Raw genomic sequence first — 17,657 nt, forward strand, 5'->3', positions numbered from 1 at the left:
GCGAAGGATCACAAGGCGACGTGGCTAGGAACGCCTGGCCGCCACAAGCCCGCGATCCCTGTGGGACCTTTCCGGACGCCTCCCGCTTAAAACCCAAAAGGTCAGAAGGATCGTGAGGCCCCGCTGTCACGGTCTGTATTCGCACCGAGAATCAAGATCCAGCCAGCTTTTGCCCTTCTGCTCCACGGGAGGTTTCGGTCCTCCCTGAGCTCGCCTTAGGGGCACCTGCGTTACCGTGGGACAGGTGCACCGCCCCAGTCAGACTCCCCACCTGGCACTGTCCCCGGAGACACCGCCTCACCGGGTGCGTGAAAAAAAACCATCAGAGTAGAGGCATTTCACCGGGCAAACCCCCCCTCCCCGCCCCCTCGGGGGGGACTCAGGGAAGGGGCGCTGGGGGCCTCCCACTTATTCTACACCTCTCCTGTCTCCTCACCTGCCAGACTACAGTCAAGCTCAACAGGGTCTTCTTCCCCCCCCCCCCCCCATTCTGCCAAGCCGGTGCCCTTGGCTGTGGCTTCGCTGGAGAGTGGGTAGGGACCGTGGGAATCTCGTTCCTCCATTCACGCGCGTCACTCATTAGATGAGGAGGCATTTGGCCACCTTAAGAGGGTCCGTTACTGCCCGCCGTCTACCCATTGTGACATTGACTGTCTCCACTTGGACATTCAGAGCGCCCCGGGCAGAAGTCACATCGCGTCCACACCCCCGCGGGCCTTCGCGATGCGTTGTTTTAATTCAACAGTCGGGTTCCCCCCCGGTGCGCGCCTGCGGAGGTGAGGCGCCGCGGGGAACCATGGCCGGCGGAGGGGGGGAGACCTGCTCACACTGCACCCCGGGCGGGATCCAGACGCCCGTCGCGTGGGGTGGGGGGGGCAATGGTAAGATATGTACACATATAATACCTTACTAAAAATATATATAAAAGAAAAAATGCAAAAAAAAAAAAGACGCCCGTCGCGTGGGGTTGGGGGGGGGGGGCAATGGTAAGATATGTACACATATAATACCTTACTAAAAATATATATAAAAGAAAAAAATGCAAAAAAAAGAAGAAAAAAAAGACGCCCGTCGCTGCCAGCCCCCTGGGTGTTCGCGGCCCGCGGCGACCTCCCCCCGCCCCCAACACACACACCCTTTGCCGTCACGGCCTCGCCCCCGCCCCGACCCTACACCCCCTCCCCAGGGGAAGGGAAGAGAGCAAGGTGGGGGTGGGAGAGCCACGCGCGCGTGGGGTCGGGGCGCTGGAGGGGAAAGGCCCCTCTTTTCTTTTCTTTTTAAAAATATATTTGTATTGATCTCAGAGAGGAAGAGAGAGGGAGAGAGAGAAACACCAATGATGGGAGAGAATCATGGATCGGCTGCCTCCTGCACGCCCCCCACTGGGGATGGAGCCCGCCACCCTGGCCTGTGCTCTTGAGGGGAATCGAACCTGGGACCCTTCAGTCCGCAGGCCGAGGCTCTATCCATTGAGCCACCCCAGCCAGGGCCGCTTGGGTTGCCCTGAGGGCTGAGGGGTCCCTGACGGCCGCCCCCCGGACCCACTTACAGCATGGACCCCAGCGCGCAGTCCGGGTGCTTGAGCGCCTCGCTCAGGAGCAGGGCGCCGCTATTCATCACCGGGTTCTCCATCAGCGACAGGAGCTTCAGCTGCCGGCTGCTCACCAGCAGCAGCGCCAGGTCTTCGCAGGCCTCGTCCGTGATGTCGCACTTGCCCAGCCTGCGCCGGAGCGGGGAGGGGACACGGGGGTGCAGGGCTCATTGGCAAAGACACACAGAACCGACCGACCGAGGGTCGCCGGAGGGGAGGGGCTTGGGGGCGGGTGGGAAGTGCCAGGTAGAAACACAGTCACAGGCCCTGGCCGGTGTGGCTCAGTGGATAGAGCGTCCACCTGCGGAGTGAAGGGCTCCGGGTTCGATTCCGGTCAAGGGCACTTGCCCGGGTGGCGGGCTCCATCCACAGCAGGGGACGTACAGGAGGCAGCCGATCCATGATTCTCTCTCATCATGGATGTTTCTATCTCTCTCTCTCTCTCCCTCTCCTTTCCTCTCTGAAATCAATAAGAATATAAAATATATAGCCCTAGCCGGTTTGGCTCGGTGGATAGAGCGTCGGCCTGCGGACTGAAGGGTCCCAGGTTCGATTCCGGTCAAGGGCATGTACCTTGGTTGCGGGCACATCCCCAGCAGTGGGTGTGCAGGAGGCAGCTGATGTTTCTCTCTCATCGATGTTTCTAACTCTATCCCTCTCCCTTCTCCTCTGTAAAAAAATCAATAAAATATATTAAAATAATAATAATAATAAATAAATAAATAATATAAAATAAAATATATAGCCCTAGCCAGTTTGGCTCGGTGGATAGAGCGTCGGCCTGCGGACTGAAGGGTCCCGGGTTCGATTCTGGTCAAGGGCATGTACCTTGGTTGCGGGCACATCCCCAGTGGGAGGTGTGCAGGAGGCAGCTGATCGATGTTTCTCTCTCATCGATGTTTCTAACTCTCTATCTCTCTCCCTTCCTCTCTGTAAAAAAATAATAAAATATATTTTTTAAAAAGAATATAAAATATGTATTAAAAATAATATTATAATAACTGTGTATGGTGCCAGATGGGCACTGGACTTACTGGGGGATCCCTTTGTAAACTATATAAATGTCTCATCACCAGACTATAGACCTGAAAGCAATGTAATTGTTTAAGATTTCTCAGTGGATTTGAGAGAAAGGAGGGGGGGAAACCTCGACGTGAGGGAGGAGCATCAAGCATGGGCCTTGATCAGAATCCACTGGCAACCTCCAGGTGCACCGAGGGTGTCCAACCAACCAAGCCACAGCGGCCAGGGCAACAAATAAAATGTTTTTTAATGGGGCATGGCCGCACCCAGCTTCTAGCTTCTCCTCCTGCACCTGCCAACCCAGTGGCCACATTTCAGACTTCTTAACACAGAAAAAATGTTTTTATTGACTTCAGAGAGGAAGGGAGAGGGAGAGAGAAACGTCAATGATGAGAGAGAATCATGGATCGGCTGCCTCCTGCACGCCCCCCACTGGGAATCAAGCCCGCAACCAAGGTACATGCCCTTGACGGGAATCGAACCTGGGACCTTTCAGTCCGCAGGCCGAGGCTCTATCCACTGAGCCACACCGGCCAGGGATCTCCTTATTAGCCTTCGATTGCCTTTCACTGAAAGTCGGAGTGCGTGGTCCTCATAAGGATGACTGTTGACTCGTGGGGACATTTCTCTGCGTCTGGAGACGTGCGTGCGTGTGTGTGTGTGCGCGTGCATGCGTGTGCGTGCGCGTGTGCGTGTGTGTGTGTGCATGTGTGTGTGTGTGGTTGTGGGCCTGGGGGAGGATGCTGCTGCCATGAGTGGGTGGAGGCCAGGGAGCCGCTCGATAGCCCCCCAACAGAGGATTACCTGGCGCTCAATCGGATGAGCTGATTACTTGCCAACAGTCCTGAGGTTGAGAAAATCCATCTCCTGACCCTCGCCCCGGGGCAGGTACCGAGAGGGAAGGGACGAGAGTCAAAGACTCTGAGCGTCACCAACGCGTGGCTCCCCACGACCCGCCCGGACACTCACATCAGCTGTTGGATGCGGCACATGGGGTGCCTCAGCGCCTCGCTCAGCTGCGCCACCTCCTCGGAGGACAGGTTGGTGCCGTGCAGGTTCAGGTAGGTCAGGTGGGAGTTGTGAACCAGGGCCTTAAAGAAGTCCGCGCTCTTTCCCACGTTGGAGGCAAAGTTGTACCTGCCAAGGACGAGACGGGGGACCAGGGGGTGAAGTCCGGGCGCCAAGCGGGTAGCTCCCCCCAGCTCTTCCTGCCCGCCCCGCTGGGCCACCGCGCTGCTGGGAGAAACCCGGTCCCTCCCGCCTGCAAATTCTTTCCCTGGGGTCTTCAGGCAGCGGACAGGCACCGGGGCTCCACGGCTTGGGGTATGGGTCCTGACTGGGAACTGAACCCCAAATCTACGTATGTGCCCTGAGCAGGGATTGAACTCACAACCCACCTATGTGTCCTGACCTGGGATGGAACCCGAAACCTATGTGTGGGTCCTGACTTGGAACTGAACCCCAAACCTACGTATGTGCTCTGAGCAGGGATAGAATTCAAAACCTGTGTATGTGCCTGGGAATTGAACCTGCAACCTGGGTATGTGCCCTGATTGGGAATGGAACCCCACACCCATGTATGCACCCTGAGCAGGGATTGAACCTGAAACCTGTGTATCCTGACTTGGGATTGACCCAATAACTACATATGTGCCCGGGAATTGAACCCGCAACCCACGCATATGCCCTGACCGGGAAGTAAACCCGCAGCCTATGCATATGCCCTGACCGGGAACTGAACCCACAGCCTATGCATGTGCCCTGACCGGGAACTGAACCCGCAACCTATGCATGTGCCCTGACCGGGAACTGAACCCACAACCTCTTGGTTTACGGGACGATGCTCCACCCAGCTGAGCCGCCAGCCAGGACCGCGTTCCCTGTGGCAGTCCCCCCGTTTGCCGGAAGCTTATTTTTTGCTCAGACTTTCCTGTCAAGTGATGCTCTCTGCGCCGTCTGTGGACACATTGGTTTATCAAACTAAAATGCTCCTGCACAGCCCTGGCCGGTGTGGCTCAGTGGATAGAGCGTCAGCCTGCGGACTGAAGAGTCCCAGGTTCAATTCCGGTTAAGGGCATGTACCTTGGTTGCGGACACATCCCCAGTGGGAAGTGTGCAGGAGGCAGCTGATGGATGTTTCTCTCTCATCGATTTTTTTTTTAATTGATTTGTTACAGAGAGGAAGGGAGAGGGAGAGAGAGTTAGAAACATCAATCAGCTGCCTCCTGCACACCCCCTACTGGGGATGTGCCCGCAACCAAGGTACATGCCCTTGACCGGAATCAAACCTGGGACCCTTGAGTCCGCAGGCCGACGCTCTATCCACTGAGCCAAACCGGTTTGGGCAGGGCCTCTGGTTATTTATAATAGCCAAGATATGGAAGCAGCCCAGGTACTCATCAATAGATGTGTCGATCAAAAAGCTGTGGTACATTTACACAGTGGAATATTACTCGGCCATAAAAACTAATGAAATCTTGCTATTTGCAACAACATCGATGGACCTAGAGGGTTATTGTGCTCAGTGAAATAAGTCAGACCAAGACAGACAAATACCATATGGTTTCACTTATATGTGGCATCTAAAAAAATAAATGGAAAAAAGAAAACCACCACAAACTCAAAGAAAAAGAGAACAAAGGGATGGTTGTCAGATGGGAGGACAGGGGAAAGGGGATGAGGAATATAGTCAATACTATTGTGATAAGTTTGCACAGTTACTGAAATTACTGGTGATCACATAGTAAGGTATAAAAAACATCAAATTGCCCCGGCCGGCGTGGCTCAGTGGTTGAGCGTCCACCTATGAACCAGGAGGTCACGGTTGTTGTTGTTTTTTGTGGTTGTTTTTTTTTAATATATTTTTATTGGTTTCAGAGAGAAAGGGAGAGAGAGAGAGTGAAACATCCATGATGAGAGAGAATCATTGATTGGCTGCCTCCTGCACGCCCCCCCCACTGGGGATCGCACCCACAACCCGAGCATGTGCCCTTGACTGGAATCGAACCTGGGACCCTTTAGTCTGCAGGCCGACGCTCTATCCACTGAGCCACACCAGCTAGGGCGAGGTCACGGTTTTGATTCCCTGTCAGGGCACATGCCGGGGTTGCAGGTATGATCCCCATAGGGGGTGTGTAGGAGGCAACTGATCAATGATTCTCTCTCATCATGGATGTTTCTATCTCTCTCTCCCTTCTCTGAAATAAAAAGAACAGGTCAAGTTGCTACACCTGAAACTAATATAACTAATTCTAGAGGCCCGGTGCACAGATTCATGCACCGGGGGGTCCCTCGGCCTGGCCTGCGCCTTCTCCCAATCCAGGACCCCTCGGGGGATGTAGCCGTGTGCGAAATGGCAGGCGGCCGGGGAGGAGCCCGAACCAGGGCCTGGTGCCACGCCGCTCCCACTCATCCAGGCCTGCTGCATCTGCTGCTGTCGCTGCCACTTGGGGGCGCTGCTGTGGAGATGGGAGAGGCTCCTGCTGCTGCCCCTGGGCTCACCAGCCTGAGCCCGGCTTCTGGCTGAGCGGAGCTCCCCCTGTGGGAGTGCACTGACCCTCAGGGGGCAGCTCCTGCATTGAGCGTCTGCCTCCTGGTGGTCACTGTGCAACATAGCAACCAGTCAACCAGTGATATTGGTTGCTTAAGCTTTTATATACACTGAGTGGCCAGATGATGATGATCTCTGGCCACTCAATGTATATATATTAGAGGCCCGGTGCATGAATTCGTGCATGGGTGGGGTCCAGCCAGCCTGGCCAGGGGGAGGGGACATGGGCGGTTGGCCGGCCTGCCTGCTGTCAAGGGGACAATTTGCATATTAGCCGTTTATTCTATAGGATATACACTGAGTGGCCAGATCAGCCTTGGGCAAACTACGGCCCGCGGGCCGGATCCGGCTGTTCTATCCGGTTCTCTTGCTCTCCCCTCCGCTCCTTTACTTTGAATTTATATTATTTCACACAAACACTCTATCCATGCTTTTGTTCCGGCCCTCCGGTCCAGTTTAAGAATCCATTGTGGCCCTCAAGTCAAAAAGTTTGCCCACCCCTGAGCCAGATTATTACGTGTTCAGAGATCATCATCATCTGGCCACTCAGTGTATATAGACAAGATTGCGTACTAACCATACTTATTTATTTTTTTAAGATTTTTTAAATTTTTTTATTGATTTTTTTTACAGAGAGGAAGGGAGAGGGATAGTTAGAAACATCGATGAGAGAGAAACATCGATCAGCTGCCTTTTGCACACCCTCTACTGGAGATATGCCCGCAACCAAGGTACACGCCCTTGACCGGAATCGAACCTGGTACCCTTCAGTCTGCAGGCCGACGCTCTATCCACTGAGCCACACCAGTCAGGGCCATCCTTACTTTTTTTAAAAGCCAGGATGGAGAGAATGGGTTTCTACTGTGAAGAAAAAACAAAAAATAAAAACAGGTGACATCCCACTTACACCAACTTTTGAAGTTTGCAGGTGGGCTGAGCCAGCGCCTTCCAGAGGATCGCCTGGGAGGCCTTGTCGAACACGCAGTTGTCCAAATCCAGCACCTTAAAGTCCTTGCTGGTGCTGAACACGCAGCACAGGTCCCGCCAGCAGGAGAGCTTCTGGTTGTAGCTGCGGGAAGACAGACAGCGTGCCACGCCCGTGGCGACATGCAACGCGGGACGTTCTCAGAACAGACAGCACACCGCGCCCAGAGGCCCCCCCCCCCGCCCCCCGCGGACGCGCACCCAGGCCTGAACACGGAGAGGTGCGGCCAGGTAAACTGAGTCAACGTGGCTCAGAGAGAGCAGACCCTGGGGCCACAGCAATGGGGTCAAATCCCGTTGGAGCCACTGGTGACCCATGGGACCCGTGCACGCGACTCAGTCTTATTCTGCCTCCATTGCATCCTCTTTGAAGGGCTAATACTTGATTTTTATGAGCAAAGGTTGGCGCTGGGTGACCCACCAGGGAACGGGGCATCGTATCCAAAGCGTGACCGTGCAGCCCTGGCTGGCGGCTCCAATGGTTGGAGCATCATCCCACACACCAAGAGGTTGTGGGTTCAATTCCCCATCGGGGCGCATACCCAGGTTTCAGGTTCGATCACTGGCCGGGGTGTGTAGGGGAGGCCATACATCGATGTTTCTCTCACATCGATGTTTCTCCCTATCTGTGTCTCCCTTCTTCTCTCTGAGGTCAATGAACGTATCCTCAGGTGAGGATTTCAAAAAACAAGCCCTAGCCAGTGTGGATCAGTGGATAGAGCCTTGGCCTGCGGACTGAAGGGTCCTGGGTTCGATTCCAGTCCAGGGCACATGCCTGGGTTGTGGGATTGATCCCCAGTAGAGGGCGTGCAGGAGGCAGCTGATCCATGATTCTCTCTCATCATTGATGTTTCTATCTCTCTCTCTCTCCCCCTTCCTCTCTGAAATCAATAAAAAATATATTTTAAAAAAAAATGCCCTAACCGGTTTGGCTCAGTGGATAGAGCGTCGGCCTGCGGACTGAAGGGTCCCAGGTTCGATTCCAGTCAAGGGCATGTACCTTGGTTGCGGGCACATCCCCAGTGGGAGGTGTGCAGGAGGCAGCTGATCGATGTTTCTCTCTCATCGATGTTTCTGACTCTCTATCCCTCTCCCTTCCTCTCTGTAAAAAATCAATAAAATATATTTAAATAAATAGATAAAAAAAAACAGCAGAGAGGCCCTGGCCGGAAGCTCAGCTGGTTAGAGTGTCATCCCCATGCATCAAGGTGGTAGGTTGGATCGCCAGTCAGGGCAGGTACAGAATCAATCAGTGAGTGCATGAATCAGTAGACAACAAATCGATGTTTCTCCCTCCCTCTCTCCCCCTCTCCCCCTTCCTCTCTCTAAAATCTATCTATAGCCGAAACCGGTTTGGCTCAGTGGATAGAGCGTCAGCCTGCGGACTGAAGGGTCCCAGGTTCAATTCCGGTCAAGAGCATGTACCTTGGTTGCGGGCACATTCCCAGTGGGGGGTGTGCAGGAGGCAGCTGATCGATGTTTCTCTCTCATCGATGTTTCTAGCTCTCTATCCCTCTCCCTTCCTCTCTGTGAAATATCAATAAAATATATTTTTTTTAAAAAATAAAATCTATCTATAGAAAAGCCTAATATGCAAATTGTCCCCTTGGGAGTTCGACCAGGAGACTGGAGTTCAATCGCTCACTATGACATACACTGACCACCAGAGGGCGGCGCGGAGTGAAGGAAGGCCCCAGCTGGCAGCTGGCAGCCCGGGAAGGGAGGCCCTGGCCGGCAGTCGGAAGGCCCCGATCGGGCCTGATCGCCGGCCAGGCCTAGGGACCTTACCTGTGCACAAATTTCGTGCACTGGGCCTCTAGTCAGTAAATAAATAAATAAAAATCTAAGAAACACGTTTATCCACGTCTCTACAGATGGAAAACCTTCGGAAGTCACCGCTCCTGGTCGCAGCTAGCAAATTGGATTTTAAAAGCCACGTTTTGCCCTTGCCCGTGTGGCTCAGTGGGTAGAGCATCGGCCTGTGGTTCCTTCCATTCGGGTCAAGGGCAGGCACCTGGGTTGCAGGCTCCTCCCCACCAGGGCGCGTGCAGGAGGCAACCAATCGATGTGAGTTCTCTCGGTCTGTCCCTCTCTCTTCCACTCTCTCTCTAAAATCAGTGGGAAAATATCCTCGGGTGAGAATTTAAAAAGATTAAAAAAAATAATAAAAGGCTAATATACAAATTGTCCCCTGGGGAGTTCAACCACTTGCTATGACAGGCGCTGACCACCAGGGGGCAGCCGGGGACGAAGGAAGGCCCCGCCCTTAGGAATTTCTGTCAACGGGCCTCTAGTGAAAACGATAAAATCTACGTACACTGCGTGGCTAGATGATGAGGATCTCTGAACGCATAATAATCCAGCCACTCAGTGCGTTTGTATCTCAAATGGGTACCAAAAGTATTCAGACTTCTGCTGGAGATCAACCACCTATTTGCCCCGAGCTTTCCATCAGCCAGTGCAAAGGGGAGCACTGATCAGGTGCACGATTTCTAGTCTCTTTGATATCAAACAAATGAGGTGCTCAGGAGAAGAACACAGAGTGGCCAGATTAGTATGTGTTCAGACATCATCATCATCTGGCCACTCGGTGTACGTTGCTGTTGTTTTTGTTTTTTGTTTTTAATATATTTTTTTATATATATATTTTATTCATATTTTACAGAGAGGAAGGGAGAGGGATAGAGAGCTAGAAACATCGATGAAAGAGAAACATCGATCAGCTGCCTCCTGCACACCTCCCACTGGGGATGTGCCTGCAACCAAGGTACATGCCCTTGACCGGAATCAAACCTGGGACCCTTCAGTCCGCAGGCTGACGCTCTATCCACTGAACCAAACCGGTTTCAGCTGTTTTTAATATATTTTATTGATTTTTCACAGAGAGGAAAAGAGAGGGATAGAGAGCTAGAAACATCCATCAGCTGCCTCCTGCACACCTCCTACTGGGGATGTGCCTGCAACCAAGGATGTACATGCCCTTGTCTGGAATCGAACCTGGGACCCTTCAGTCCACAGGCTGACGCTCTATCCACGGAGCCACACCAGTCAGGGCTGTTGCTGTTGTTTTTAAGCACAAAAATATAAGGACCCATGAACTACCCAGTGGGGAGGCAGCAAGCGAGCCGCAGACGTGGGTGGGCGCGGGCGGCTGGACTCACTCTAACATGCCTCCACAGTCTTGGGAGAACAGGTTCTCTACGGTCATGTGCAGGATCTGCAGGTTCAGGGCGTGCTGGAGGCAGCAGGCGTAGACCATCAGTTCGTCGGGGGTGGCGATGTAGAGGTCGATGTCCTCGAACAAGCTCATCACCTCCGTGGCGAAGCCGGGGTCCTGGGTCTCGAACACGCTGCTGCACAGCTCCTGGAAGCTGATGATCAGCTCGCCGCGGGCCGCCTGCTGGCTCAGGCCCCGCAGGCACTCGGTGATCTCCCGCCGCAGGTCCACCGTCACCGGGAACCCCCAGGCCTCCTCCAGCAGGCCGGCCACGCGCTCCGTGGAGAACCCGAACAGAAAGAGCGCCATCTGCACCAGGTAGAAGGGCGCCTCGGTCATGGCGGCCGTGACCAGCTGGGCGGCGCTCCCGATGCGGGGGTGCTGCGGCTCCTGGGGGTGCCGGAGCAGGTACCACAGGGCGGCGCAGCATTCCTGCACGAACTCGTGCGGGAAGACCCAGCGGGTGCCGTTCTGGCGCAGGAGCCGCATTCTCACCCAGGCCAGGGCGTGCGCCTCCGACACCCCGTTCCGGCGCAGGTCCCACGGCCGGAAGGCGAACCTGCCCACCCACGTGCCCTCGGCCGCCAGGGCGCACAGGCACCTGAGCTGTCTTTGGCCCTGGCCCGGCGCCCAGCCCGCGCGCTCCGGCTGGAACACGTTGATGAGGAAGGAGGAGTAGAGGCACGTGGTGGTTTGGGTGTGCACCCTCAGGGGCCGGCGTCTCTGCAGCTGCTGCTTCAGGCACGTGCACACCAGCCAGCACGCCAGCGGGTACTGGCACAAGACGAACAGCGGGGTGCCCCTCACCACGCTGAAGGCCTGGGCCGCCTGCTCCCGGTCCGCGAAGAAGCGGGAGAAATAGAGCCACTTCTGGTGGCCGGGGAAGCCGGGGAGGTGGATGAACACCGGGTGGCGCAAGAGGTAGTAGAACTTGCGGAGCCCCTCGGTGCCCAGGGAGACGAGCAGGGAGGCCTCCGGCAGCAGCGCCCTCTGCAGCAGGCTCCGCAGCACCACGTGCACCGGCTGCGGACGCTCCCAGTCGCTGCACAGGTCGTAGTCCAGGTCCACGTCGACTTTGAGGTCCTCCAGGCCGTCTATGATGAACAGGATCTTCTGGGGCTGCGAGAAGACGTCGTGGATGGGCTCGGAGGGCTCGGGCCAGTCGGTGGACAGCAGGTCCACCAGGCTGGTCTCGGCGAGGTCGTTCATCTCGGGGCAGCTGAGGAAGAAGACGAAGGCGAACCTGCCCTTCCAGAGGTTGCCCTCCGCCCATTGTAGCATCACCCGCCGCAGCAGCGTGGTCTTCCCGATCCCCTCCGAGCCGCCCAGGGCCACGGTGACCGAGGGCTCGCCCGCCTCGTTGGCCGCAAACGCGGCGCTCAGCTGCTGGTACTCGGCCTTGATGGAGTCCGCGTACGTGCTCTCCGGCACGGCCAGGCACGTCTCGTTCTTCCACAGGTCGGAGAACTTCTTCTCCATGTGGCTTTTATACGGGTTGATCTTACCTGAGTTCAGGAGGACAGAACGCAAGGCAATTTTATTTATTTTTTTAAATATATATATTTTTAAAATATATTATATTTTATTGATATTTTACAGAGAGGAAGGGAGAGGGATAGAGAGCTAGAAACATCGATGAGAGAGAAACATCGATCAGCTGCCTCCTGCACACCCCCCACTGGGGATGTGCCTGCAACCAAAGTACATGCCCTTGGCCGGAATCCAACCCGGGACCCTTCAGTCCGCAGGCTGACGCTCTATCCACTGAGCCAAACCAGTTTCGGCTAAATATATTTTATTGATTTGTTACAGAGAGGAAGGGAGAGGGAAAGAGAGTTAGAAACATCGATGAGAGAGAAACATCCATCAGCTGCCTCCCGCACACCCCCTACTGGGGATGTGCCCGCCACCAAGGTGCATGGCCTTGACCGGAATCGAACCTGGGACACTCTATCCCCCTGAGCCAAACCAGTTAGGGCACAAGACAATTTTAAAAAATGGAACTCCCATTGGACCCAGTGATCCCACTTCTAGGACTATATCCCAAGAAACCAGAAACACCCATCAGAAAGGACATAGGCACCCCTATGTTCACAGCAGCACAATTCACCACAGCTAAGATTTGGAAACAGCCTAAGTGCCCATCAGCAGATGAGTGGATTAGAAAACTGTGGTACGTCTACACCAGGGGTCCTCAAACTTTTTAAACAGGGGGCCAGTTCACTGTCCCTCAGACCGTTGGAGGGCCGGACTATAGTTTTTAAAAAATATATGAACAAATTCCTATGCGCACTGCGGGCCCCGGACGAGTCGGCTGCTAAGCAGGACAGGCAGCGGCACCCGGCGGGCTGGATAAATGTCCTCGGTGGGCCGCGTGTGGCCCGCGGGCGGTAGTTTGAGGACGCCTGGTCTATACAATGGAATACTACGCTGCTGTAAAAAGGAAGGAACTCCTACCATTTGCAACAGCATGGATGGAGCTGGAGTGCATTGTGCTAAGCGAAATAGGTCAGCCAGAGAAAGATCAATATCACACGATCTCACTCATTTGTGGAATATAACAATCAACATAAACTGATGAACAAAAATAGATCCAGAGACAGAGACGCATCGAACAGGCCATCAATCTTCAGAGGGAAGACAGGGAAGGGGAGGGGGGCGGGAAGAGATCAACCTAAGGACTTGTATGCATGCATATTAGCATAACCAATGGACACAGACAGTAGAGGGGTGAGGCCTGTGCTGGGCGGTGGCCGGGGAGAGGTCGATGGGGGAAGAAGGAGACATGTGTAATACTTTAAACAATAGAGGATTAAAATTTTTTTTAAATGCACTCATTCACAATAGCGAAGACAAGGAATGATGGGATAAAAAGGCATGGGGCATGTATACAGGGAACACTACGCAGCCATGAAAAATGACAAAATGTAAGTGAAACCACATGGTATGTGTTTTCTTTGTCTGACCTATTTCACTGAGTATAATCCTTCTAGAGCCATCCATATTGTCGTACATGGCAAGATTGTACTTTTACGGCCAAGTACTATTCCACTGTACGTATGCACCACATCGTCACGCATTCGTCTGTGGGCTGCGTCCATAGTTGGCTATTGTGAAGAATGCTGCAATGGAGCCCCAACGGGTGTGGCTTAGTGGATAGAACGTCGGCCTGCGGACTGAAAGGTCCCAGGTTCGATTCCGGTCAAGGGCACGTACCTTGGTTGCGGGCACATCCCCAGTAGGGGGTGTGCAGGAGGCAGCTGATGGATGTTTCTCTCTCATCGATGTTTCTAACTCTCTCTCCCTCTCCCCTCCTCTCTGTAAAATATCAATAAAACATGTTTAAAAAAAAACCAAAACTATGAACAAATTCCTATGCGCACTGCGGGCCTGGGACGAGTCAGCTGCTAAGCAGGACAGGCAGCGGCACCCGGCGGGCCGGATCAATGTCCTCGGCGGGCCGCATGGGGCCTGTGGGCCGTAGTTTGAGGACCCCTGCTCTAAGTCCCAGGCCATCTCCTGGGACAGCATGGACTCGTCTTGGGACTGAAAAATGGGGACGTGACTGAGATAAAGTCTGTCTCAGACACTAGGCACCGGCCGGCCGTCACTGGCCCGAGCATGAGTGGAGCTGCCTTGTCATCTTTCTACCACCGCCAAGTCTCCCCCTGACCCATCACACATTCTCAATGGAAGGAGGGGTGACCATTATTCGAGGACGATATCACCTTTGTGATTGCAAGCTCCCGGAGACCCACCTTCATTGTTGAGTTGCCAGTACACCACCCTCCTTGGGTCCCACCCCTGCATCGCACACTTATTATTATTTTTTTATTCATTTCAGAGAGGAAGGGACACAGAGAGAGAGAGAAACATCAGGGATGAGAGAGAATCATGGATCGGCTGCCTCCTGCACACCCCCTATGGGGGATCAAGCCTGCAACCCAGGCATGTGCCCTTGACTGGAATCGAACCCGGGACCCTTCAGTCCGCAGGCCGACGCTCTATCCACTGAGCCACACCGGCCAGGGCCACACTTACTTCTGATCTCATCCTTGGCCTTGGCCCAGAGGTCTCTCCGATTGACCTGCTGAAACAGCCTCAGTACGACTTCCCAGGCCTCCTTGCCCGGGTAGTGCCTGCACAGCAGTGTGGCCAGCTCGTCTCGGGAAGCCTTCTTCAGCTCCGGCCACGGGATCGGCCCGAGGTCAGATTGCGCGGGTTCTTGCTTGAGGAGCTCCTTAAATTTCGAGAACTCTTTCTTCTTCAGCTCCTTTAGGTACCACAGCAAGCAAACGTCAGAAAAAAAAGATTCAGCCATCGCATCCCAGGACTGTGAGCTCAGACGCCTCCGGGGAGGGCGGAGGGGAGGTGGAAATCTTCAAAAACAAGCAATAGGTGATTCCTGGGGAAGAATGAGGAGATTAGAGAGTTAAATCTCAGCCGTGGAAAGTAGCTGCAGTCTATTATTTACCATAGAGGCCTGGTGCACGAATTCATGCACAGGTGGGATCCCATGGTCTGGCCGGCAATCAGGTCCCTCTCGCCCAGTCCAGGGGGAGGGACTGTGGGAGGTTGGCTGTGGGAGAGCATGGACCACCAGGGGGCAGTTCCTGTGTTGAGTGTCTGCCCCCTGGTGGTCAGTGTGTGTCATAGCAACCAGTCAACCAATGGTTCAGTTGACCCATCTTAAGGGTCACTTAGGCTTATATATAGATAGATAGCTAAGATATGGAACCAACCCAAGTGCCCACTCATAGACGATGGGATAAAGAAGATGTGGTGCAGTTCAGTGGCGTGGCTCCGTGGTTGAGCATCGACCTATGAACCAGGAGGTCACGGTTCGATTCCCGGTCAGAGCACATACACGGGTTGTGGGCTCGATCCCCAGTGTGGGGCGTGCAGGAGGCAGCCGATCAATAACTCTCTCTCGTCATGGATGTTTCTATCTCTTTCTCCCTCTCCCTTCCTCTCTGAAATCAATCAATAAAAATATATTTGAAAAAGAAGAAGATGTGATGTACCTCTGGCCAGTTTGGCTCAGTGGATAGAGTGTCCACCTATGGACTGAAGGGTTCCAGGTTCGATTCCAGTCAAGGGCACATGCTGAGGTTTTGGGCTCCATCCCCAGTGCGGGGGGGGGGGGGGGGACGTGTAGGAGGCAGCCAATCCATGATTCTCTCTCATCATTGATGTTTCTAGCTCTCTCTCCCTCTCCCTTCCTCTCTGAAGTCAATAATTTTTTTAAAAAATATATTTTATTGATTTTCTACAGAGAGGAAGGGAGAGGGACAGAGAGCCAGAAACATCGATGAGAGAGAAACATTGATCAGCTGCCTCCTGCACATCCCCTACTGGGGATGTGCCCGCAACCAAGGTACATGCCCTTGACCGGAATCGAACCCGGGACCCTTCAGTCCGCAGGCTGATGCTCTATCCACTGAGCCAAACCGGTCAGGGCAATAATTTTTTTTTTTTTTAAAGAGCCCTGGACAGTTTGGCTCAGTGGATAGAGCGTTGGCCTTCGGACTGAAGGGTCCCAGGTTCGATTCCGGTCGGGGGCATGTACCTTGGTTGCGGGCACATCCCCAGTGGGAGGTGTGCAGGAGGCAGCTGATCGATGTTTCTCTCTCATCGATGTTTCTAACTCTCTCTCCCTCTCCCTTCCTCTCTGTAAAATATCAATAAAATATATTTTTTTTTATAAAAAAAAAAAAAGAGTGAGGAGGGAACCTCAGAGCACATCCAGGTCTTCCTCTTGCTTAGGAACCGATACATTAATTGTGGGCTAATATTTCAGAAAAAACAACTAGAAAAACAAAGTCGCGGTCATCCATAGAAGCCCGTGTGTCGTAAAGTTGTGAATTGCACACCAGTGGCCGTAACAGCATGATTCACTAGAGCCAAACGCTGGAAACTTGGACCCAGCTCTTCATCCAGGGATGAAGGAAGGAAGACAAAATGCGGCCCACACCTGCCCCGGACACCGCTCAGCCACGGAAAGGGGATGAACTCTGATCCCGCCGCCACAGAGAAGCTTCAAGACATTATGCAGAGAACACGTAGCCAGACACACAGGGGTAAATGCTGTGTGATCCCACTTCCATGCGACACCCAGAACAGTCAAGTCACAGAGGCAACGTAGCATGGGAACGTGGGGGAGGGGAGTGTGAGTTTAAAGGAGAGCTTCAGTCGGGGGGATAAAAAGGTACTGGACGTGATGGTGGGGATGGCTGCATTAACAGTGCAAATGCACTTAATTCAACTAAACTATACTCTTTGTTAAAATATCTTTTTATTTCTTTCAGAGAGGAAGGGAGAGGGAGAGGGAGAGAAACATCAATGGTGAGAGAGACTCATGGATCGGCTGCCTCCTGCACGCCCCCCACTGGGGATCAAGCCCACAACTGGGGCATGTGCCCTAACTGGGAATCGAACCCTGACCTCCTGGTTCATAGGTCAACGCTCAATCACTGAGCTACTCCAGCCAGTCCTAAACTCTTAAAAGTGGTTAAAGTGGGGGGACAGGGGGTGGAGGACGATGAAGAGGGGAAGGGAGTCAAATATGTGGAGACAGGTGACTAGATGTTGGGTACTGAGCACACGATGGAACGCACAGATGCTATTATAGAATTACACACCTGAAACTTATACAGTGGGATTAACCAGTGTCACTTCCATACATTCCATTTAAAAAATGGTCTCTAGCCCTGACCGGTTTGGCTCAGTGGATAGAGCGTCGGCCTGCAGACTGAAGGGTCCCAGGTTCGATTCCGGTCAGGGGCATGTACCTTGGTTGCGGGCACATCCCCAGTGGGGGGTGTGCAGGAGGCAGCTGATCAATGTTTCTAGCTCTCTCTCCCTCTCCCTCCCCCTCTCTCTTCCTCTCTGTAAAATAATCAATAAAATATATTTTTTTTAAAAAAATGAATAAAAATAAAAATAAAAAATGGTCTATAGGCCCTGACAGGGTGGGCCAGGTGGTGAGAGCATCGTCCCAAGACAACAAGGTTGCGATTCCATCCCCAGTCAGGGCGCGTACAAGGAGCCACCAGTGAAGGCATGGGCGAGTGGAACAACAAATCTCTCTCTCTCTCTCTCTCTCTCTCTCTCTCTCTCAAATAAATAAATAAATAGATAAGTAGATAAATAAATAGATAGATAAATAAATGTTAATGGTTAAAATAGGAAACTTTGTTTTACGGGTATTTTATCACAATTAAAAACACCTGTGTATAAGGCTTTTCTCTAGACATTGCTCTCTCACTGCTTTTCTAGCCGAAATCTCCTCC

At 53.3% G+C, this 17,657-nt stretch overlaps 1 protein-coding gene across 1 annotated transcript; it reads right to left on the minus strand.

The window, feature by feature from the left end:
* Positions 1-1,545: 1,545 nt before the first annotated feature.
* Positions 1,546-14,686, minus strand: NLRP9 (NLR family pyrin domain containing 9; the record flags this gene model as incomplete). Its single annotated transcript, XM_080644052.1, has 5 exons — positions 1,546-1,720; positions 3,584-3,751; positions 7,072-7,233; positions 10,310-11,870; positions 14,407-14,686. 5 exons carry the CDS (start codon positions 14,684-14,686, stop codon positions 1,546-1,548), a joined length of 2,346 nt encoding a protein of 781 aa, XP_080500178.1.
* Positions 14,687-17,657: the final 2,971 nt, after the last annotated feature.

The sequence above is a fragment of the Plecotus auritus genome (genome assembly GCF_963455305.1).
Source record: "Plecotus auritus genome assembly, chromosome: 10".
Classification (NCBI taxonomy): domain Eukaryota; kingdom Metazoa; phylum Chordata; class Mammalia; order Chiroptera; family Vespertilionidae; genus Plecotus; species Plecotus auritus.